Below are 25,064 nucleotides of genomic sequence, written 5' to 3'. Positions count from 1 at the left end.
GTCAGGAAGGAGTTTCTCACCCTGCAATGGGGCAATTGGCAACTGCCTCATAAGGGTTTTTGCCTTCCTTTGGATCAACACAGTCCAACCCATGTAGGACCATACGGATTGGTTAATGCTCAGTTAAAGGAGTTGTCTCATCAAGAAAACCTGGCTATATGTTTTCCTGACATCAATCATAGGGAACATTCGGCTCTCCAGCTGTTAGAAAACTACAACTCCCATCATGCCTGGACAGCTAAAGCTAAGCCACTAATGTAATACCATGGCTAGACTTGACCAGTCAGAGTGTGAGCTGCCCTCTTTTAGTGGTAGCCACTCACGGTAATTTGGCGGCCCCTGATGTGATATCCAAATGCCATAAAGGGCTTCTTGAAATAACCACTTCACGACTTTAGTTTTTTAATGTCATTCAACTTTATGAATATTTACGTGTATATATACTGTATACATCAGGAAAAAAAATGCATATGTATCACAGAAACATATTTCACACAAGTACAGGTGTCCGTATTTCTGGTTATATACCTTACATAAAAGGGGTTATCCAGGATTAGGAAAAGCAGTTGCTTTCTTGCCAAAACAGCACTACCCCTGTCCTCAGGTTGTGTATGGTATTACAATTCACCTTCATACACTTTAATGGAACTGAGGCACACAACTACACCCAAACTGAGGACAAAAGAGGTGCTGTTTCTAAAAGAGAGTAGCCATGTTTCTTGAAACCTGGATAATCCCTTTAAGCAGCATAATCTAAAAGAGGTATAGCATGAAGTCTATAAATAATAACTGGACCCCATCCTGTATTATTCAAAGGGACAATCATTAGTAGCCTGTGATATCCTAAGCTTTGTAGTAGTTTGCCCTAAAGAAAAAAAATCTATGTATTTTGGACTAAATAAATTGATGACCTATCTTCAGGATCAACCCTTAAACATAGTAGTTTTCTATTACAATAGAGCAAAAGTAGCTGTACATGTCCTTAACCTTAGAAAATTGAGGCGAATCCCAGTTGTACTGGCCTCCAACCAGCTGTTACTTCACCATCTTCTAATATCATTGCCTACATTGTAGAAATAGAATTCCTGAGAAATAGTAATAAGTAACCACGAATAAAGTTGATTTCAATTAACATTTTATAAAAGAAGCTCCTAATGATGCTATAAAACTTGAGCATTTAGATGTCCAGCTTTGGTTGACCTCATCTCGATTCCTCGTGGGTGTGGTTATCCTCAGTGAAGAGCATGGGAGGGACAGCCAGCCCTTCTTTCCTAATATGGAAGAGCAGACTCGGAGCCTTGAATACTGCTGCTTTTGGATGAGTTGGGGTGTCGTGTTGATGTTTTAGAGCTACTTGTACACTTTTTTTTTCCAAATGTCTACATGCCATAGATTTTTCTAAGTAAAATCTTATTTATATCCTATAATTTAATGCATTTTCTAACATTAACAACTACTATTAACCACATACCTATGTACGTATAAGACACTAATAACACAAAATATTTAGAACATTATACAAATTGTAAGAACTTTAGAGAACACTGAACTCTTTACATTTGCCATGTAGTGTAGATATACACCTTAAGTTCTAAATAAGACCAGACCGAGGCGCCATTTTTCTCTCTCGAAGTCAAATGGTGACCATTGGTTTGGCTGGGCTGTCATAGTGTCATAGTCTCTCTGTTTATGTCCACACATAGCATATTACCTGAGAATTCATGTGCAAGTCTACAACCTAAGAGCATGAGCATGTAACATCACCAGGGAATGACCATCTTGAAACCTCTTCCCTTGTCATTGCTTGGTGGCTAGCTTCTTAGAGCACTGCCTTAGGCACACTTTAATACAGAGAAGCAGCAACAAATGTACTGAGTTGGGAATGTCACTTAAGATACCCAACAATGCACACGTCTTTTTGGATACCTTTCTAGAAGGACCACATACTCAATATTCTGCAGAATGGACGCTGGAGCTTCGGCAAGATGTCATCAACCTCCTACATATCAAGATGGAGCCGTATAATGGTCCATTATTGTGATGGGGCTCTGCAGGTTGCTTGGACTTTAGTATGGGTCTTCAGAAACTCTGCAGATCTCACAAGGTAGGAAAAATATATTTCCAAGGAGTATATTGCATCAATTGCTAGTGACCAATAAGACAAGCCATCTTGTATGCTACGGCTGAGATCAGGGCAGCCCCTCGCCCACTGCCTTCTTCTGATTGGATGAAAGTGATGTCACTTCCTGGTGCCAGCTTGCGGACTGTGGCATGGAATTTGTCCTTGAAGCTGGAAGTGGAAGGAAATGATGTTATAATGTTATAGTATTATCACTTTTCACTGTAGTATTAAAAACTTTACTTACTAAGGGTGGAGTTTGTAGACAGATCCGTCCACTCCAACCGTGATCTTGAGGATATCATCTCCCCGATTCTTATGCATACGGTTGAGGACGGCAGCAAGGCCAGCACCACACATGCCAGCGGCTCGTGTAGACACACTTTCACATGCCATACGCACTGCATGACAGTCCCCCAATGTGGGCTGCAGACCCAGTGTCCGCAGAATATTGTAGGTTTGCTTAAAATCCGAGGAGTCTCTGGAAATGAGAATCGGGGCTACAATTAGAAATTTGATGGAGATATCAGTACAAAAAGTATTACTAAAGACATTGATTCAGTTGAGTTTCTCATACAGGATTACCATCAATTAATCATAAAGTGTCTCTCTCGACAGGATCCTGACTGTACGTGCATTTTATTGATTTTATTGGGCACCACTCAATGCTTAATTTCTCCTGTAGTTGGACTGTAGGGAAATTAAAGGGGTTACCGATTTAAAATTAGAGTATAAAGTATGAGATCGTGGTGGGTCCGACATCCTTGCCTCCAGGGATCTCTAGACTGGTGCCCCAACTCCTTTGTTATGAATGGAGCCACAGGTCGGCATGTGACCCGCAGCTCCATTCATTCTCTCATTCTCTATGGAGTTGCCAGAAAGAGCTGAGTGCTGTACTTGTCTCTCTCTGGCGGCTTCATAGAAAATGAATGGAGCTGCGGGTCTTTTAATTTTTAAAAAGATGTATCCTTCTTTAAGAGTGAGGCTTCATTAGTAGAGATATCAGGTTTTTCTTTATTTACCCTTCTATTTGTGACACAAATTGTGTTTCGAAACTCCCTCTTATCTTCAGCTTTTCGGAAGCTTCTCCTCCAAATACTAAATCCTCATTCACCATCTTCATCAGGACCAGTCTGACAAGTTCCCCCATGTACTTTCCTCCGATCATCTTCTCGTAGCTTTTCCATGGAAGAAGTAGACAAGCATTAAAATCGGATCTCATGGCTAAGGATGGCAAAACATCTAAGCTTAAGTGTGCCTGTTGTTATAACTTTCAAAATCTAAACCAAAAGTAGATGTGATATAAAGCAAGTTTGCAATTTACATTCTTTTTTTTTTTAGTTATCATAGAGGACACGTCACTTCCTGTTTTTTTTCCCTCAAACAGAAAACAGGAAGTCCTGTGTATCCCAGGCCATCTGAGCGCCCACAGACTGACGGACACATTGAGCTGTGACTAGTCTGTTTTTTTCAACCAGCACAAGTCAGAAAATCTGCCTTACTCGACTGGATCTGGATTTCTGGTAAGTTCAGCTTTGTTTTACAGCATGATAACAACAACAAAAATAATGAATGTATATCACAAACTTGCTTTATTTCACATCTACTGTTGATTTAGATTTTGAAAGTTATAACGACAGGTACATTTTAAATCCCATCTTTTTGGGTTGAATTTACTGATAATGAGCATTTATTACAATAAACTGCTAAAAATATGGTAATAAAGTATATACTCCAATTAAAATCTATTACGTTTCGCACAAATGATATATCAGTAGGAAATGTCATCAATGTCCAAGTCTTATGACCACTACCAACCACGACATGATCATTTTGACAGACTGGGATAATCCTGCTTGCCCTTACAGTTGTTGGCCAGGATTTAGGGAGCCCTCGTCCACTACTCGATCATACTCCAGACGGAAGTCTTCTAGTTCGCCTGTGTCCCCAAACGCACCCCACTCTGTGTTGACACACATACGACCTTCCTCTCCTTCCACCAGCTCCACATTGCACATCTCTTCCATGTAACAGGCATTGCATCCAGTGCCTGGGGGATAAAAGGAAAATAGATGACAGGTCAGTTTTATAAGGTTCTGTTCACATCTCCTTCCTTGCCTCTGTCATGGGTGCAGTATTTGTAAGTATATATTTCAGTCATTAACTCCCATTGTCAAACGAAGGAAAGTTTTAGGGAGCAAATATATTCATTCTAAAAAGGTGACTGGTCCATTGTCTTGTGAGTGCACACTTACCTACTATCATACCGACTTCACAGCGGTGGTCTTCATAGTAACAAGAGATCATTGTGGCAACAGTGTCATTTACCATAGCTACAACATCCATCTCAAAATCCTGGAGCGGACAGAGATAAAAATGACCATAAACTCGGGGGAGCGTAAAATAACATAAGAGAGCTAAAATATTGCACAGTTGCATAATTAAAAGGGTCATTCACAATTTTTTTTTTTCTTTCAAATCAACTGGTGTCAGAAAGTGCCAGAGATTTGTAATTTACTTCTATTAAAAAATCTCAAGTCTTGCAGTACTGATCAGCTGCTGTATGTTCTGCAGAAAGTAGTATTCTTTCCAGTCTGGAAAGCAAGAGAGTTTTTTTTTTATGGGGGTTTGCTGCTTCTCTGTACAGTTCCTGTCACAAACAGAGGTGGCAGCAGAGAGCACTGTGTCAGACTGGAGAGAATACACCCCTTCCTGCAAGACATACCACAGCTGATAAGTACTGGAAGATGAGTTTTTTTTAAATAGAAGTAAATTACAAATCTCTGGCACTATCTAGCACCAGTTGATTTGAAAGAAAAACATTTTGGGGAACAACTCCTTTAAATATGTGCCCGTTACCATATTCATCTTCCATATATGTTAGTGTGGATATGCATCTAGGTTGTAAAATCTTAGAGATATACCTTATGGCTTGAATTAGCATGTCATAGTATTAGGATTCTGATAGAAAGGGTGTCTGAAGATAAATACCCATCCTGACAGGGACCTTCACTGATCACAAAAACCTGAGTCACACGTACCCTTCGTTACTATCCCCCCCCCAAGTTCATTACAAGTACCAATAGCTCACCCCTCGTCTCTTGATGGCATCTCTAAGCAGTCCAACAATATTGTTCCCCTCAGCTCCAGAAGCTTTGAAACCTTTGGTCCAGTTCAAGAGGATCCCCTATAGAGATAATATAGCTATCTATAGACATTCACTATTAGCCATTCTATCGACATCATATATGCTAGTGATGTCCTTAGGGACCATATGCCCACATCTCATGCACAGTTATATGCTTCACCTTATCAATGTCCTCATGTCGGACTGGGAAGGAGAAGGTAAATCCAAGGGGCAGTTTCTTGTGTTTCATGTTCTGCTGGTCCAGATAATCCGAGATACATTCAGCAATGTAGTCAAATAGCTAGAAAGGAGGCAACCGGAAAATGACATAAAAAACCTCCACATATAAAATCACTAGCGTTCAAACCAATGATATCAATCAAACCAATTATATCCATCAATCAATTAAGATGCCTCATCTATCTGTCAGGAGTATGGATGAGGGATTGTTTCTGTGGTGTGTAAGGCTAGATGGTATTTGCCTGTCAGCTCAGCCAGATATGCTAATGTTGTGATGCTAGTGCTTGTCCAGCACACAGGTGTGTTGTTGGTACCTGCTTTGTTTATGTCGCTGGCTGTATTCCCCAATGGTCGGTGACCTGCCGGCTTGTGATGCAGTGTAGCAATGTACTCTGCCGGAACTTTGGAGAAATACTTAAGAATGAGAAGTTTACTTGTACCTGTGTTTAGACTATGACTGACCACCTTCTGCCCTACAATGTCGAGTTACCCATTCTAATAGGGTGATACAAGCCCCAGTGGTGGTTATCTGGGTGTAGCTAAGCTTCCGGGCCTTCCTAGTTACCTGCTTTGCGGGATAGAATACGTACACCTCTTTTGGTAGCTTTGTCCTATCCAGACTAGTTCCTCTTGTGTTTCAGGATACTGCCCTGCACTTTCTAGATGTGTTCTTGGCGTGGGCTAGGGTGTTCCTGGACTCTTCTCCCTTTAAAGTGCTTAGCACTGCATAGTAGGTAAAGTAGAAGTAGTAGTAAAATAACTGGTTGTCTCTAGCTGCATCTGTACACACTTGCGTCTAGACTAGACTGAACTTTGTCCCTGTCAGGAGTTCTGGCAGCAGCCAGGCCCTGGCTTAACTACAGCAGGAACAGTAGGTTTTTGCTTCCTCTCTTTCTGAGAATCTGGTAAGAACCGACTGTGCACTTCCTCCACCAGTGTCTCCTCCTACAGGGGCCTAAATAGATCTTTCCTGTGAGTGGTGGGGATGAGAGTGTGAAAAAGAAAGAAGAAAAGAGATTGGTTAGAAGTAGTGAGCACCTCCTATTGGTTAATAACAACATACGGTATACATGAAACATTAACCCATGACACTTCAGCTGTGCAATACATAGAAATACATAGACATATAAGAAATACTGACATCTAGTGGTGAAACTCCAAAGTGCCCTTTATCACCTGAAGGAAGGAGCTTTTTGAGAGGTGCATAGGCCAGATAAAAAACACCCCTGGTGGGACACCACGTTTCCATAATGGTATTTGAGATTTTGACTTCTGCTCTATTTTTTTTTTTTTCTAGATATTCTGACTCTTATCTCTGACTGTGGTCAGATATAAGAGGGAAGCATTGATTTACTTAAGCTCTCTTCTTCTCTCTCTTGCTCTTGTCCCCACTTCTTGGAATTCCCTGACAACAGAGAATGGACAACAGATTGTACAGAAGAGAGACACTTAGTGGCCAAGACTTTAGAGCTATTTTCTTAAGGGAGTAAGGATTAATTTTTAGATAAAGAAGTGATTTACAAATATATTTGGATTCACATAAGCTATCAAAAGGAAGGAAGTTGTTTCAAATGACAGTGACTTTTTAATATCTCACCATCTCTGCAGTTCCTGTCATTGCATCCTCAGGAATTGAATACATCTTATGCTTGGTCTCAACTTTCCACTCTCCATCTAGATCCTCCCCTACTTTAACCAACATTACTCGGAAATTGGTGCCACCGAGATCCAAGGCCAAGAAATCTCCAACTTCTAGAGGGATCAGTTGAAAAGAAGATGTCAGAATTTGTTGAGGTTTGCAGAAGGCATAGTGTTGTGTTGGGTTTTATGTAGGTAAGCAATATATCAGCAGTATCTATCTATCTATCTATCTATCTATCTATCTATCTATCTATCTATCTATCTATCTATCTATCTCTCTATCTATCTATCTATCTATCTCCTATCTATCTATCTATCTATCTATCTTATAATTGATTTTAATCAATTGCCTAGGGCTAGGTAAAAACGAACTCCTCTGTATTATAAAACACTTCTATCCCTTGTATCTCAGCCTTTTACATCTCTACCGCAGTGACCAGGTGACTTTATATAACCTGACATGACTGGCCGCCCTCCTTCTGTATGGCTGTGCACTCTCAGTGTGAGTAAATAAAAGATTTGCTCAGAAGTAATGGACAGAGCGTGGTCCCTGATGCCGCTGTGCTGGGGTTGAAGGACACGGGCACAGCACCGAGCTGCTGTTTGTACAAGGACTATGTTTGCTTTCAGACTGGTGACATACCTGATGCCCAGTGTACAATATACACATCAGATCATCTCCTGGAAGCTAAAGTCCATGAAATGTGGTGACATAGCTGACAGCTGAGGACATTGCCACTGTATATACCCAGCAGGGGCCCCCAGGCATTATATAAGCTGCTTTCTAAAAGTATTATGGACGATACTATTTTACAGGATTGTATTAGGTCCTAAATATTCAGCTTCAGAGCTCTGACCGACTAAGCAAAGATATATTTTGTTTTATGTGCATCATGTTTCCCAGCCCTCTTTTACAGTCATAGGGGGACATTTATAAAGTCCAGAGTTTTTTACCGCACCCCCCATAACGCCCCCTCTCCGCCCCACTGGCGAAGGTGGTGCAGATGGGGCAGATGCAAAAAAATATTCGCAAAAATACCATTTGCGAATATTTTTACACCGATCTGCCCCATCTGCGTCTAAAAAAGGCATTTACTCCTTTTCATACATGTCCCCCATAATGTTTAAACTTCTAGAAGAGGTATCACCGCCAAGTCGTAGAAACAGGCGTCAAAGCTGAGAAATATTAATAAACGCTTCCAGATATTTAGTACATTTGCTTTAAGCAGTGCACATGGATAGAAAGGCGTGGGGAAGCCAGTTCGGCCATCCTTTTTTTGAACCACGGCCCGATTCCCGCATATGACGCTGCTCTATTCCCGGGCACCGGCTGAGGGTGAGGCACTGGAGGAGGGACGGCCTGCCCCCAGTGCTTCAAACCCAGCCAGTGCCTGGGAATAGAGCGGCGCTGTAAGGACCATGGCACCAACTTCCCTGTGCCGGCGTCTTTCTATCCATGTGCAATGCTTAAAGCGAATGTACTGATGGTGCACTCGTTTTAAGAAGTTGGAAAGTTAAGTATAAATCCCCTTACAAATCGGGTGCTGACTATAAATTACAGCTGACACCCGCTGTAAGCCCCCTGGTCTGCCATATACATGATGGCGACCATGGTAAGATACACTGCAGTATAGAGGTAAAGTAGTGTATTATAATTGAAGTGTACCTGTTGTTTCAAAAATTTTGATCTGCCCAGGTCTAAGTGTTCAGAACCTGAGTTATTGTGAGAATCAGCCAGAAGTCCGCTCCCCGCTCTGTGCTAGTAAGAGAAGACGGCCTGATAGACTTATCACGTGACACAACGCTGGGAGAGGACAGCGCTGAGCACAGACTACTCCCGTCTCGTTCTGGGTCAGGGTCAGAACACTCAAACACGGACCAATTTTTTTAAAAAACAACAGTGAAACCTAAGATAACCATAGTTGTCATTAAGATACCATAGTTAGATTACCATTACAATTTAATTACCATAAGTGAAAAAAAAGTTAAAAAAAAGTTCATTAAAAGTTAATATGCAGAATTATATATAGAATTAATAAAGTACAGCTCCATCACTATAAAAATAAAAAAATATGGGTATCAGAATTTGGTGATATAAAGCAGCCCTTTCACAATTTTTCTCTGCACAGCGACCCTCCTGGCAACCGACTGGGCAAGGAATACAACATTATTGCTACAATTGTACACCTAGCGTGCATCATCTAATTGACTAACAGCAAGTGATTGGACTGTAAGCTGGATCTGTGTAGCCCATTACTCTCTGAGCCAGTCTGACCCTAGGAAACCTCACAAAAATGGAAGAAAGAGCAGCCCAGGGTAACTCATCTAATAAGGGTGCATGCCCTCCAAGGTCTGATCCAAGGTCCTAAAACTTAGCACAATACAAGGCAGCACATTAAGGCAGTGACAAAAATTCTTCTTTAAGGCTATGTTCACACAACGTATCTTTTCATAAAAGTACGTTCATTGTTGCAATCGAAAAGATAAGTTGCCTAGTCTTCTATGGAATCCCGGTCGGAGAGTGTACACGTGGTATATGCTTCGGGCAGGATCTCTTGCGGCGAAATCAGTTTTCTGCGCCGCTATTTACTGAACCCTGTCAGTGCATACTATGGAGCGAGTGGCTCCGGCCACTCGCTCCATAGTGTGCAGTAGAGAGTTCCGATGCGGGCACGTATGGATGTGCCCGCATCAGAACCCTGCAGCTGCAAAGATCATCCGGCGGGTCACGGAATGGCCGGTCTCTTACGATGTGTGAACATAGCCTAACTGTGGATGTGCTGTCATGTACTCTTGTACTGACCCTAGGTAAAGGCCTAGTCAGCTCCAAATGGTGTTGTTTTCTGCTAGACCATAAGGGCTCGTAATTGTATTAGAGCCTTAGCCTACCTCTAGTGCTCTGGTGGGCTAGTCTGGCCCTGAATCTGGCCCCTCTAGCCGTTGCAAAACTACAATTCCCATCATGCCTGGATAAGCCAAAGCTTTTTTTGTGACAGCTAAGTATAAGGTATAAAGAGATCATTTAGTTCATTTATAAATCATGTGCCATGTGTTTGGAAAAGTGTTTATTAATGGTGCCTACCTTATCCATACTTCCTAGGTTGTTTGTGGCTATATTGTCTTACACTGTTCTATGCCTCTTACCAGAACCATCAGGTGTGGAGCGCACATAGGTCGGTAGCATTTTTACACTGGCTTCTTGATTCGTGTCCAGGTGAAGACCTCTTTCCATCTCCGCCTGCATTCTGCCCATAAGGACCTGCAAGTCTTCTTCATGAAGCCTGAATTCAGATAGCATCTGCTCCACCTGGCAAAGGAGAAGGTCAAATACCAATACTCAATAAAGGCCTATAAGCATGAGCACTGTCTGCAAAACTGACAGTCCATGATGAAGAATATATTTTGACTAGGAATCTTTACGTGGGACAGCAACATTTATGTTAGGAAGAAAGCTTTAGTTTATCTTCATTTTGTCTTTCTTTTTGTCATGTGGTAACTGGTGTTGGATAGTAGGGTATGAGCATGACGACGCTTGAGAGAGACAAGTCTTACCCATAACATGGCTTGAAGTCTCTGGGACCTAACGTAAAATTGCTAATAGATTATTTTGCCTTAGATTCTTGATGCTAGGGGATACACATCCACAATTCTAAAAAAAGTCCATAGGACCTACATTTAAACACCCTAAAACTTAATGTGAATCTGTCAGATAGAATTCAGACGGACACTGTTATATAGCTGTTAGGTCAGGGAGACACATTGTACCTTTTATATAACCACCTGTGCCTACAGATTGTACAAAAATGCTTTTATTGTCCAGTGCAGAGAGTCGAGGAGGCTTCTCCAAGCTCCTGAAGTGCAGCAAGCTGAAATGCCTCCTCACTTCTCCTCCCATCCCTATCCCTGCTTGATTGACAGTCAGCTGGAAGGTAGGTCCCAAACAGAGTCAGGTATGGGAGGGCAAAGAAGAGGTGTTACAGCCCTCAGCACTTCAGGAGCTTGGAAAAGCCTCTTTGACTCTTTGCCCTGAAAAATAGAAGTATTTTTGTATATTATTGAAGCACAGACAGTTATATGAAAGGTATCATGTGTTTCCTTTTCCTGACAGCTATTAACACTGTCTGCAGTTATAGTGAGTACACAGTGTATATATTCTACATTAGAAGAAGGGGGTAGCAGCAATCCATCCCCAACAACAACTCTGATGAGCCTGGATTCATAGTTCAAAAGCACTACCCGCTGCCCCTACCCCCCTCCCTCACTAAACACACACACCACCATGTTTCCTTCCAACAGTAACATCACCAGGGGTCAGTGACGAATGGCATAGAGAAGGGCACCAACAAGCTACACTGCCTTGGTCAGAGTATTCAGATGCAACGTTAGGGTGAAGTAAAATCTAGGTGTGACTACAGGGTGTTGAAAATAGGCTGGGGCATAGCTAACAGGGTGCAGAGGCAGAAGTTACACTCAACTCCTGGTGTCTATGGAAAGTGGGAGTTGATGCGTATATATATCGAGCTTACCATAGCCCAATGTAGCTAGGACTAGTAACAGTGACCTCTTCTCCTCATCTGACAACTTTACCCAACAACCCAATGCAAGGCTCCACTGTTGTCTTTGGAGGGTAAAATAGCCAGGGGAGAATTGGTAATGTCACCCAACAACCCAATGCTGAGCCCTATTGTTGTCTTTGGAATATAGAATTGACAACTTCACCCACGAACATCACTTATCATGGTTGTCTATGGAATTTAGAATTTACATCTTCATCCAAGAACACTGGGCTTAACCCCATTATTGTCTATGGAGTGTGAACTTGGTTCAGTAGAATTGACAACCCAATGCTAAGCCCCATTATTGGCTATGGTTAGTAGATTAAGCAGGGTAGAGCTGACAGCATCACCCAATGGTCCAACGTTGAGCCCCATTGTTGCCTATAAAGTGTAGAATTACTATGCAGAATTGACAATCTCACCCAAGAGCCCAGCGTTGAGCCCCATTGTTATCTACGGATAGTAGAATTGACAACTTCACCCTAAGAACCCAGTGCTGAGCTCCATTGTTGTCTGTGGAGGATAAGGGTCTTATTAGACAAAGCGATTTGTTAACAATTAGAATTTAATGATTAGCGTTTAGCGAGATTGTTTTTTTCGTTAACTTGAAGTCGTTCACCATATTACACAGAACAATAGTCGATAGTTACAATCGTTACAATGATCGTTACTATGATCGTTTACTCCAAGATTTGATATATTACACTGAACGATTGGTGAACGAATGCGGAATTACAGCCAATGAATCTGGAATTACAGCAAACAATTTGCAAACAATTAATAATTTTAGGGTCAGATCTAAATCAACGACACGCGATCGATTTATCAATCACTGCCAGCAATTACACAGAACGATTATCATTTAAATTGGAATGATATAACGATTTTCCGCACGATAATCGCCCTGTGTAATAGGGCCCAGTCAGAGTAGGATTGGCAATGTCACTCTTGAAGTCATCCGTGAACCCCATTACTGTATATGGAGGGTAGAATAGCCAGGGTAGGATTGACAATGTCACTCTTGAAGTCATCCGTGAACCCCATTACTGTATATGGAGGGTAGAATAGCCAGGGTAGGGTTGACAATGTCACTCTTAAAGTCATCCGTGAACCCCATTACTTAATATGGAGGGTAGAATAGCCAGGGTAGGGTTGACAATGTCACTCTTAAAGTCATCCGTGAACCCTATTACTGAATATGGAGGGTAGAATAGCCAGGGTAGGATTGACAATGTCACTCTTGAAGTCATCCCTGAACCCCATTACTGTATATGGAGGGTAGAATAGCCAGGGGAGGATTGACAATGTCACTCTTAAAGTCATCCTTGAACCCCATTACTTAATATGGAGGGTAGAATAGCCAGGGTAGGGTTGAAAATTTTATTAAATATAGACCTAGCTCAATGGCAGCATTGTATAGGGTGAAATAGACACCTTTACCTAAGTGCTAACTTAACCAATGAGCTCAGTCTTACACCCTGTTACTGCATATGGTAGGTAGAATAGCCAGACTGTTTCTTATGTAAGATCTATCATTGTTGGTTATGAATGGGGGGGAGGGGTGCATATTGACACATCTTATACAACATACCTGGTCACGGAGTGCAAAGCAATATTGTGAAACGTCTGTGATTAATCATTTGCTTCAGGTGATCGTGGACATACATACATAATACTATAGAATCGATAATAAGGCATACTAGTCACCCTACTAAATACTGATAATACATTCATTATATCTGTATGACATAAACATTGCTTATGTAACCCACCATTTACCATTTTCCCAGCACCCATTCATCCCTGTAGACTTACATCAGGATGCACAAACTGATCCATGTCCTCAGGCAGCAGATCTCACGACGTGGGAAGGTGAAGAAGGCTCCAGATACCTGTGCTGTCAGATTCCTCGATGTCTCTATTCCTGATTATGTCTGGTAACTTATAGAAGCTTGTGGGTATTTTGGTCTTACAAGCCCATTGGCTATTCCACTATATATTCTCCAAGACATATCCATTTAGTCCCCATGGTCTGCACTGACCAATGTACTGTGTGAAGGTTCCCTACTGCTACTACCTGCTAAGAGTCATGTCCAGCTTACAGTTCAGCCCGATCAGGGTTGTATGTATGATGTAACTTAAAGGGCAAAAGAGGAGGAGAGTAATGGGAAGGGGTTGTCACATTAAGAGAAGTGTAGACTAAAACATGATGGTGATCAGTAAGAGGGTTGGCCAGGAAAGGCCACTTATTGGCGATGCTTGCACCCTTCACATATGATCTTCATTGAAAGTTGCGGAGTGTGGCGGTGCAGAGGTTAATCAGTAACCCTCTCAGTTAATAGGAGATGTGTCCTTCTCTCTCCGAACTCATTGAGTACACAGTCCAGCCCACACACATACACATTTATGTAACTTGTCCCTCCCTAATGCACTCACATGTGAACTTGTCCCTAAGGATAATACTGACCATTAAGTTTTGTAAGTCTTTCTAGGTTATTTAACACTTAGGGCCCTATTACATGGGGCGATTATCGTGCAGAAAATCGTTATATCGTTCGAATTTACATGATGACAGTCCTGTATAATTGCAGGCAATGATCGAGAAATCGTTTGGGTCTCGTTGATCGTTGATTTAGATCTGATCCTAAAATCATTGTTAATCGTTTGCTAATCGTTCAGTGTAATTGCACACTGTTCCTTCTTTTTCTGGGATCAGATGGAGTAAAGGATCGTAGTAACGATCGTAGTAACGATTGTAATGAACGACTATCGTTCTGTGTAATATGGTGAACGATTTCAGGTTAAGAATAAACAATCTCGTTTGTGATCATTTATCGTTAGTCGTTAATAATCGTTTTGTCTAATAGGACCTTTAGTTTGGACTAAGCGCCGTATTACATGGCCCCATGAGCAGTGTAAGGGAGCACCGATCTGCTGTGTAATACTGAGCCTATTACACGGCTTGATAATCGTGCAGCAGATAATCATTTAGCTGTGTATTTATTGTTAGTGATGTCCGTGCATCCCTTGCCTTAAGTGTAAAATAATAAACTTTATACTTACCTGTCCACACTCCCCGGTGTTCTTCTTGCTTCTGCCCTCAGCCACGGCTGAAACTTCTGAGTCCGTCTCTGTAGAGACAGGCCTCTCAGCCAATCACTAGCTGCAGCTCTGTCCTGTCTCAGCCACAGGTTGGCTGAGCGGCCTGTCACTTTAGAGACTGGCTCAGTAGTTCCAGTGGCGGCCGAGGGCAGCAGACAGAAGCAAGAAGAACCCCCGGGAGCATGGACAGGTAAGTATAAAGTTATTTTTTTACACAGTCATCAGCCATCGGCCACGCATCGCTATTACATGTAGCAATGTGTACTCAATTGGCCGATGATTTTTAGGCAGGATTAAATGAAACGATCAGCCAATAAACGTTTTTTATCAGCTGAACATTGCCTTTATTGCTTGGAGTAATAATCTGCTGACCGATTATCGCTCAGTGTAATAGGGCCTGGTCTCCTTTGGAGAGGGAAGTGCTGCACATATTCCAACCACCTATATGCAGATGGGATAGTATGAACAAGGTGGGGCCTTCTCTGTCTAAGGGCTTCATAACTGTTTGAGGGCCCCTATCAGTGTCAGACTGGGGTCCCTGGGCCCACCAGGGAAATTGATTCTAGGGGCCCACCCTACATACATATACTGTACATAACCGATGACAAACCTTTCATGTTAGTACAGTGTACTATTTTTGTACATCTGATAGTACATTCGGAATAAGGAATAATCTGACATTGTACACATGCACACATACTGAGATACACACAGATAAACACCTTACATACATACATCTAATCATACAAACACTACACACACAGATACACACCTTACATACATACATCTAATCATACACACACAGACACACACTTCAAGGGGGCTACATACAGTCTATACGCTTATCTGTACAGTCTATATGCACTCTATGGAAAACTTCTAGAGAGCCGGCCATTTCTGTCTCTTTATAAACATCCATAGAACTACATTATATAATATACACTATATACATAATAGATGTGCACACACACACATATAGCCACACTACACAGACACACATATATAGCCACACTACACAGACACACACACACACACACACACACACAGATAGACACACTACACACACACACAAATAGCCACACTACACACACACACACACACACACACACAGATGGCCACACTACACAGCCACACTACACAGACACACACAGATAGCCACACTACACACAGACACACACAGATAGCCACACTACACAGACACACACAGATAGCCACACTACACAGCCACACTACACACACACACAGAAAGCCACACTACACAGACACACACAGATAGCCACACTACATACACACAGATAGCCACACTACACAGACACACACAGATAGCCACACTACACAGACACACAGATAGCCACACTACATACACACAGATAGCCACACTACACAGACACACTACACACAGACACACACAGATAACCACACTACACAGACACACACAGATAGCCACACTACATACACACAGATGACAAGGATACACAAATATACAGAAACTCACACTGACTATATGCAGGAAGCTCCAGGGCCTCCATTAGTCTCCATCTCCACCTTTTCTTCTGTGCAGCCTGCAGCCTCTCCCCCTTCTCCCTGGCACCGATAGTACACAGAGCAACAGGAATGGGGAGACATGACTGCAGGAGGGATGGAGGGGCCCTGCTGCTGCTTCCCTGTGCAGCTTTCTGCCTCTTCCTGCTGCCACATGTGAGGGTTTGTTTACAGTGAGGACAGAGGGAGCCTCTAGTGACAGGCAGGAAGAGAGCCAAACCGGGAGCAGATTAGGACCGAACCATACCACTTACAGTGCAGGGGGAGGGGGGGCCCATGACTTTACAGTAGTGGAGTGAAAGAAGGGGCCCTGCTGCCGTTCTTTTATCACTAGAGGACCATGGAAGGCAGCTGAGGGCCCCCTGATCTCCTGACTATAGGGAGAGGCTTTACAGGAGGCCCACCTCCAGCACAGGGCCCTTCAAAGGGGGGCGGGCCCACCGGGGGATCCCCCGGCCCCCCGGTGGTCCAGTCCGAGCCTGGCCCCTATAGATCATACATTCCAGCTTGAACTAAGTGTGTTGCATAACTTTAGTATATCTAACAGAAACCTCACTCCTTGTACAATTTATCTGATATATCTTAGCGCAGGAGCCAGAAGGGCCCATAAGGTCTCCCTGTCCTATAAAAGTAGAATGTTGCTATAAATGAAGAATCATAGTAGGGGGCCCTGCTACAGATTATGCATTGGGGCCCAACATCTTTAAATTCAGCCTCTGTATCTAAATATTCATAACTACATGCAAAGAAGCGAACAAGGGAAGTTATATCTGCTATACAATAAACAGTCTCTTCAGTATACACAGTCTCCTTTGGGTTCTGCAGGGCCCCCGTGAATAGGGCATAAGTTATTTCAGCTGAGAATACCCCTAAATGCTTTAAGGGAATCCGTCAGCTCCCGGGCACTACCTAAGGTGTTGACAGTGTGCTGTAGCTGGCAGTGAGCATGGTGGCTTTTTGGTAATTTTCCGTGCAGTGGATTATGTACAATCTTATGTCTCCTACTGTCACAGAGCTGTTGTTCGTGCCACACTTGTCATGCATCCTCCTCCCTCTTCATGAATAATCAATGCTGCCCGGCCTCCTGCTCGCTCAGCTGTCAGATTGCAGATCAGTCCTCTGTAGGCAGGTTATCTCTGAAAGAATCTCTCCTCCTTAATGTGTTGGAGCTGTGGTCTAGAGGTAACTCACCTGTCTAGAGACCTGCCAGAAGTTTATTCTCTGGTTCAAAACCCCTGATGGAAATTAAATAGATGTCTTTTTTTTTCTCATTATTGTATCATTTTTAAGGCTATGTTCACACACAGTATTTTTGCTCAGTATTTTGGTCAGTATTTTGCAACCAAAACCAGGAGTGGATTGAGAACACAGAAAGGCTATGTTCTCACACAGGTGAAATTGAGCAGATGGCCGTCATTTAATGGCAAATATCGGACGTTGTTTTAAAAAAACAGTAATTATTTGCCATTAAATGACAGCCATCCACTCAATTTCAACAGTGTGTGAACATAGCCTTTCAGTGTTTTCAATCCACTTCTGGTTTTGGTTGCAAAATACTGACCAAAATACTGAGCAAAAATACTTTATGTGTGAACATAGCCTTAAACATGATACAATAATGAGGAAAAAAAAAACATCTATTTAATTTCCATCAGGGGATTCAAACCAGAGAATGAACTGCTGGCAGGTCTCTAGACAGGTGAGTTACACCTAGACCACAGCTCCAACACATTACAGAGGAAAGATTCTTTCTGAGATAACCTGCCTACAGAGGACTGATCTGCAATCTAACAGCTGAGCGAGCAGGAGGCCGGGCAGCATTGATTATTCATGAAGAGGGAGGAGGATGCATGCCAGAGTGTGGCACGAACAACTGCTCTGTGACTCTTTAGTACAGTAGGAGACATAAGACTGTACATAATCCACTGCACGGAAAATTACCAAAAAGACACCATGCTCACTGGGGGCTGCCAGCTACAGCACACTGTCAACACCTTAGGTAGTGCCCGAGAGCTGACGGATTCCCTTTAACATAAGACCAGGGCCATATTTACCACTAGGCACCCGTGGTCCAGTGCCTAGGGCAGCACCTTGCAGGGGGCAGCACCAGGAAGCAGAGGGTAGAAAACAACTTTTATTTTGTAAAATTTTTCGTTAGTCTTCCACCTCCCGTTCAGACCTGCCAGTAAATATGGTGTCTTTTCAAGGGAAGGGTGTGTGTGTGTGTGTGTGTGTGTGAATGGTATTCCCTAGTAGTCATGTGCTGTTACCAGGATTATTGGCCATACGCCTATTGGTTACCGTATGAGTTTGGTTTCGGCTGCATGTGGTGACGTACAGTAAATGTGGGAACGTGGCGTAAGACTGATCAGATATAAATGTGATGTTCAGAAACTAGAAAATCCTGATGCTAATTGGTGAGTGAAGATGGGGCGTCTGCAGGTTTAGTGCCTAGGGCAGCAGCGGCTGGTAATACTGCCATGCATAAGACATAAGTGAATGTCTAACCTCCAACATATTAAAGAAAACCATTACAACTGGGAAGCTCTGCTGGAAAAATCTGGTTTATGGTGAACTTTACACAAATGCTTTGCTGTCTGCAAATATATATCTGCTTAGATTAAAGGACATATCTATCTCTAGAGAGTAGAGGTCACGTCAGATAAATTAGATTTTACTATAGCGGAACTAGGAGACAACGATCACAAATACATAAGTCTGTAGACAGAACAAGAGATTACTCATACGAAGTTATAAATCATATAATAATCGAAAATAACAGAAATGTAAAGAGATAGGGGAGGATTTATCAAGCATGGTGTAAAATCAGATTCCATCTTTCATTCCTCACAGATTCTTTGGAAAATGAAAGGTGGAATCTGACTGGTTGCTAGGGGCAACTGAGCCAGTTTCACTTTACACCATGTTTGATAAATCTCCCCCATTGTCTTATTGTAAAGAATCCATTTATCACATCGGCTGACAGTGTGATGAATATGGTGCATATGTTGTGGTAGGAATGCTTGCTCCTATCTGATGACATATAAAACCTTTAGGATGGGTTCACACTGAGGAATCCACACAGAGAAGTTCAGGCGGATTCCGTCGCTCGGCCCCGCTCGGGCCAAGCACATTTCTGCCTGTCCTATAGACCCCATTCTATGATCGGGCGAATTACGCCGTCCGTCTGTGCATGGAATGAAGTCTCTGGCACAGGCGGAGATGCATGCGGCCACAAGCGGGGTCGATCGATGGAATCTGCCGGAACTTCTCTGCGCGGATTCCTCAATGTGAGCCCACCCTTACAGAGTATCTAAACTAAAGGAGAATAGATTTCCATTGGGCTGGGTTCACACTGACAGCGTTTTTTTGGCCAAAATAATGTCTTGGAATTGGAGAATCCTGGTGGCGGAGTGGTTTGGCACACTGGGTCCTCCATATCCATGAAGCCTATAGATCTGTAAGATCCAGTGTCCCGATGTAAAGCTTGGAGTAGTGGATCCACTGGACCGTCACTAGCGATGGCACTAACCTCACCAGGGAGCGGAGTCTAAGGGGCCGCTGGTTTTCACCAGAGCCCGCCACAAGGCGGGATGGACTTGCTGCGGCAGGCGACCCCCAGGTCGCTACCCCTGGCTTGGTTGCTAGTGACGGCAGGCGAGGCGTGGCAGGAGCAGGAGATGGTGCTGTTACTATTTATTATTTACCTTTTGCACTTTTTTGCCTCTGTGGGTCGATTGATATACCATCAATGATTTAGTATATAGTAGTTATATTATTTATCCATTTGCTCTGCCCCGTATACCATCTGATGTATGTATTGTATGGGTTTCTGCTCCCTTTTTAATATGTGTTTTTAAACAACAAAAATTTCTTTGTATGTAATAAATAAAGTATTTTCTGATATATGTAGAATACTGTCCAGCATTGTTTATTTGTAGGTAGGAGATGGTGCTGGCAGAGGTCTGTAGGCGTAACCGCAGGTGACAGGCTGAACACAGGAGCAATAGTGTAACAGAGGAGCAGGAACCAGGAACGAGGACTAGGGACCAGGTAGCGGACAGGAATCAGGAACAAGGACTAGGGACCAGGTAGCGGACGGGAATCAGGAACAAGGACTAGGTACCAGGTAGCGGACAGGAATCAGGAACAAGGACTAGGTACCAGGTAGCGGACGGGAATCAGGAACAACAGGGAGCTGGGCCAAACACTAAGGGATGCATGTAGAGGCTCCAACACCTGGAAGGGGGCAGGGCTGGAACTTATAGGGGAGTGATTGACATACAGGCCAATTAGGAGCGCACTGCCCCTTTAAATCTGAGACAGCCGGCGCGCGCGCCCTAGGAGGCGGGGACGCGTGCGCCGGCCGGCACAGCGGGTGACAGGAGCTGGGCGAGGTAAGGCGCCCCCCCGAGGCTGAATTAGTAGCAGCGCCGGGTCCCTGCACATGGACCCCGGCGGTTGCATGGAGAGGTCGCGGCGGCAGTATGGAGCACGGGACGCCGCCGCGGCCGTGACACCCGAACCATTTCCCACCCATCAACTTCAAGAAAACATAGAAGATACTATCTGAAATTTATTGTTTGCCCCAACCTGTGGCTCGCCTGCTTTTGTAAATCTACAACTGCCATTATGTAGATTACTGGATTAGTTTTGGCAACAGTCATGGTCGCAGTTTGTCCTTTTGGGCTACCAGTGACAGGTCACCAACATCTTGGCTTTGTTAATCCAACAAACAGTATGAACGCTGCAAATGCTTTGTGTGTTTAATAGCATTCTTGTGGTCTGTGCATAATCCCGGGACTGTTACTAACTATATTGAATCCAGTTTCTAGGAGTCCATCAATACTGAATAATATCTGTGCATCTTACTGCGAAATCTATATGTGCAATATCAGATGCACATATGCTGAGCTGAATTATCTGGCATCTGCTATTGATACATGATTCTTTGTTCCCTGATGAACCTGCTTTATATGATGGGGAAACACATTGGAACTTTTTGAAATCTATGCATTTTTGTCAGTTGTTATTTTGATGGGATTAGTTCCTATCTGAAATGCTATCTTTAATATCTTTTTAATCAATCCTCCCCCATTGGGAATTCATTGTGTCAACAATTTACTTTATGTTGTTTGTTATTTTATCCCTGCACAGAGCGAAGGAAGGGACCATCACCACCATGGTTGGGGTCACCCTGTTAAGGAGGTGGTTCACCCAAAAAGGCAGGCACCTATCTTTAGCTTAGGGCCGTATTAGACAACCTGAAATTTTCTGTTGGTGAGGGCCCATCTGCTAGATCAGAACTTGCTTTCTGAGCCTATACACAGCTCCATAATCATGCAGCAAGGTCTGTATATATATATATATATATATATATATATATATATATATATATATATATATATACCGTTAGCAATGTCCATGAAGCCCTTGCTGCGTATATAGAAAATAATAAAGGTATACTTACCCCAACAGGTTCCCAGGTGTCCCCCTGGCTTTTCATTGCTCACCGCAGCTGCCAATGACACATCTTTACACTGGCTGGCTGCTCAGCCAATCATTGATGGAGGCGGGACATCAATGCGGCCAGTGATTGGCTTAGCAGTCTGTCACTTCAGAGACAGCTTGTGAAGCTTTAGTGGTGTCTGCGGTGAGCGGAGAAAAGGCAGCAGGACACAGGGGAGTAAGGACAGGTAAGTAATAGCATTATCATTTTTTATGTACTTTCATCACCCGCCAACTGCACACCTCCTTTTACACATAGCGATGCACGCTCGGCAGCCAATGATTTTTTTGCATCGTTTTGTCCTATTGTGGTTAAAGAGTCTGCGATTCCTTGTAAATGTATTAATGGCATGAACCTCTCCTCACATGACCAATGAGGAATGATCACAGACAAGCAGGGATTAGGCACAGATGATGTCAGATAACTGGGGCACTCATCACCTGCCCCAACCCCAGGCCTATTACACTAAAAAGTCAATAAACAAGGCGAGTGACCAAATGTACCCTCACTGGCTATGACAGTGCCCCCTCCACTATTCCCGTACACAGAAGTTTATGAATGGGTGAGTGCTTGTGCGTATATGTTGACGTCTCCCTAGAGCAGATGGCCGTTTTGCCTGTTATCTCCTCTAATAGTCCCCTTGGTTGTAGGATGATCCTATTAATCATCATGTTATGGCAGTACAGAGGTGTTTACCTGATATAATATGCACATGCTGGGATCAGGGGTCAAGCAGGACGATAATGTGCATGACTGCGCTAAGACCTACATGTTACATATACAGATCTTATGGGCTGGTGTGGGCATTGGACGCAGTATATCTTCTCTGTCCGTGGACAAACATAATACATGAGGCTCAAAGTAATAAACTAAGATTCAAAGAGGAGCCAGAAATTGAATAGAATCGTAAATGGCAACATGATAGGCCCCACTGCTCAATACAACAGTGTGATTGATGTATAAGGGGGAATAAACCCAGGCCCTGCCATAAGAGAATGGGAAGGTTATAAAAGGAGAGGATGTTGGAAGTGTGCAGAGTGTGGCTGTGTCCATGTGTGCAGTCAGAAAGAGACCCTCAGTCAGAGAGAGACCTGCAGTCAGAGAGAGACCCTCAGTCAGAGAGAGACCTGCAGTCAGAGAGAGACCCTCAGTCAGAGAGAGACCTGCAGTCAGAGAGGCCTTAGTAGCAATGGACCTGATTCAGCCAGACTGTATGGAGGGTTGGGGTAGAAGAGAATCATGGAGCAAAGTAAATAACAGAAGGAATGTCAAAATTTTGGGTGTTCTCAGAGGAATCAATTCTGTTTACATAAAATTATATAACATGGTGTATGAAAAAGTGATTTCTAAACCAGAAAACCCATTTAAGGACTACCCATTGTGCAGCCCCGCCATTGTTTCCATACAACAGTGACATCATTGAGGGCTCGGGAATCCTTTAATACTATAACTTATAAGTTACACTTGGGTAGATGATTATTGTGGGTAGTGGCTGACATCCAATGTTGGCAGCGTTCCATGCGATATTCCCTTCCATAAGACTGCACTGAATAGTAACACTGTCCATCAGCCATCATTATTCTGTCAATCCTTCCCTCCTTTATTTTCCTAAAAAATAGCCTATTTCCTGTACAAGAAAACTCAGGACAACAATGGCCGGGCTATTCTGCACCTCTTCTCCTTGGAATAAACCTTGTACCTCTGTCTTTTCCCTTTTAACTTCTATTTCGCACTTGTAACATTATCTTACTATGTCGATGTTACCTAAATGTCAAAAAACAACTCAGGTATTGGATGTAGGCATTGAGTATAACTTTATAATATGTATTCGATTTTGAAGAGGCTGAATATATAACCTCCCTGGCTAAAGGCAGATAATAAGGGAGAGGCGAGCGCCAACTTGTCACTTCGGTGCTCGCTTCCCCCTCACTACCTGCTCGCTGCCTGTGCTATTACACAGAGAGAAAGCAGGGAGCAGCAGGAGGGGCTGCCCAGACGATCCTTAGATTGTCCGGTCTGCCTATTGAAGGCAACGGCATGAAGGGTAAATGATTGATATGAAATAGATGATTGATTGACAGATAAACAAACAAACACAGATATAGGATAGATAGATAGATAGATAGATAGATAGATAGATAGATAGATAGATAGGAGATAGATAGATAGATAATAGATAGATAGATAGATAGATAGATAGATAGATAGATAGATAGCTCTTTTACATCTGTACCAGTTCATCATTTGTACCTGCAATGACAATTGTGTTATACCTCACATCACCAGTGGAGGGAGCTATAGAGAGATGTTCCCTTTTGTGCAAGAAATAAACGACGATGTACCAATACTTGATTATAATTGACATTATGAAGTAGTATTACAGTACAGTAGGACCTATAAAATAAGGATGTAATATATTGCTTCTATAAGGTTTCTGGGCAGACAGAGAACCTTTGATAATGTCTGTGTGTCCGAGCAGCTTGGTTAATGGTTACCTGAAGCACTCACAGTAGGTTAGCCGCCATCCTGTGCTGCTGTACTGTAACTCTTATCAAGACCAGACATTAGGCAGCATGCGCTCAGAACATAGGGTTCTTATGGTCACTGCCTGCATACTACCTGTAGCACTAGTAGCTGGCATCAGCATTATACCCACTGGACATAGAAAAACAGAGCAGCTGGCGGCAGGGTACCTGAGGTTACGCCAGGCTCCTGGCAGAAAGCCATATAAGCTCTCCATGAATGTCTGTACTAAGCAGTGGGACTTCATACTGCCCTATTCTGCTTTTACTGTTAGTGGGAGCAATTATACTATTATAAGGTTATTATAGAGTACTGCTGTTTATGTGAAGGTCACATCTGCATGAAGTCTGTATGTTCTCCATGTGTTAGCGCTGCTGTTTTTTTTCCTATGACATTGTCCCTAATCTGTATATGGAAATAGGAAAATAAGATTGTTAAAGGGATAATGTGACCATGATATAAAAACATAAAGTAATTTAGGGGAACGCTATGTAATATGCAGTGTATTGTATTGTAGAAAATAAGACTGTACGGCTACAATAAAGAAGTGGGTAATACCCCAGTGGTCTTACCTTCTGCATCTGGGTGACCTCCATTCTGCCCTTGTTATCCAGCATGAGGACCAGGTAGTTCTATAGCACAGGTCTTGATGTCTCTGTCCCTGGTGCTGATAGCTGTGCACTGTCCTAGTCTTCTGCCGACCTG

The 25,064-nt window shown here is 43.0% G+C and overlaps 1 protein-coding gene across 3 annotated transcripts; it reads right to left on the bottom strand.

The window, feature by feature from the left end:
- Window positions 1–416: 416 nt before the first annotated feature.
- On the bottom strand, window positions 417–24,959 carry GCK (glucokinase). Of its 3 annotated transcripts, none has more exons than XM_069960439.1 (10): window positions 24,932–24,959; window positions 10,272–10,434; window positions 7,084–7,238; window positions 5,428–5,547; window positions 5,211–5,306; window positions 4,375–4,474; window positions 3,986–4,169; window positions 3,142–3,297; window positions 2,367–2,600; window positions 417–2,290 (listed from the first exon to the last, which is right to left on the bottom strand). In XM_069960439.1, the coding sequence occupies exons 1-10, from the start codon at window positions 24,953–24,955 to the stop codon at window positions 2,146–2,148; spliced, it is 1,377 nt and encodes a 458-aa protein (XP_069816540.1). In that variant the 5' UTR covers window positions 24,956–24,959; the 3' UTR covers window positions 417–2,145. The 3 variants fall into 3 exon arrangements, with proteins under 3 accessions (XP_069816540.1, XP_069816469.1, XP_069816610.1); XM_069960368.1 differs by lacking the exon at window positions 24,932–24,959 and adding an exon at window positions 13,499–13,925; XM_069960509.1 differs by lacking the exons at window positions 4,375–4,474; window positions 5,428–5,547; window positions 7,084–7,238; window positions 10,272–10,434; window positions 24,932–24,959 and having other exon boundaries at window positions 5,211–5,284.
- Between the last annotated feature and the right edge of the window lie 105 nt (window positions 24,960–25,064).

The sequence above is a fragment of the Dendropsophus ebraccatus genome, chromosome 1 (genome assembly GCF_027789765.1).
Source record: "Dendropsophus ebraccatus isolate aDenEbr1 chromosome 1, aDenEbr1.pat, whole genome shotgun sequence".
In the NCBI taxonomy this organism is placed as follows: Eukaryota; Metazoa; Chordata; class Amphibia; order Anura; family Hylidae; genus Dendropsophus; species Dendropsophus ebraccatus.
The sequence above is the reverse complement of the archived record's forward strand: the minus strand, read 5'-3'. Positions and strand labels throughout refer to the sequence as shown.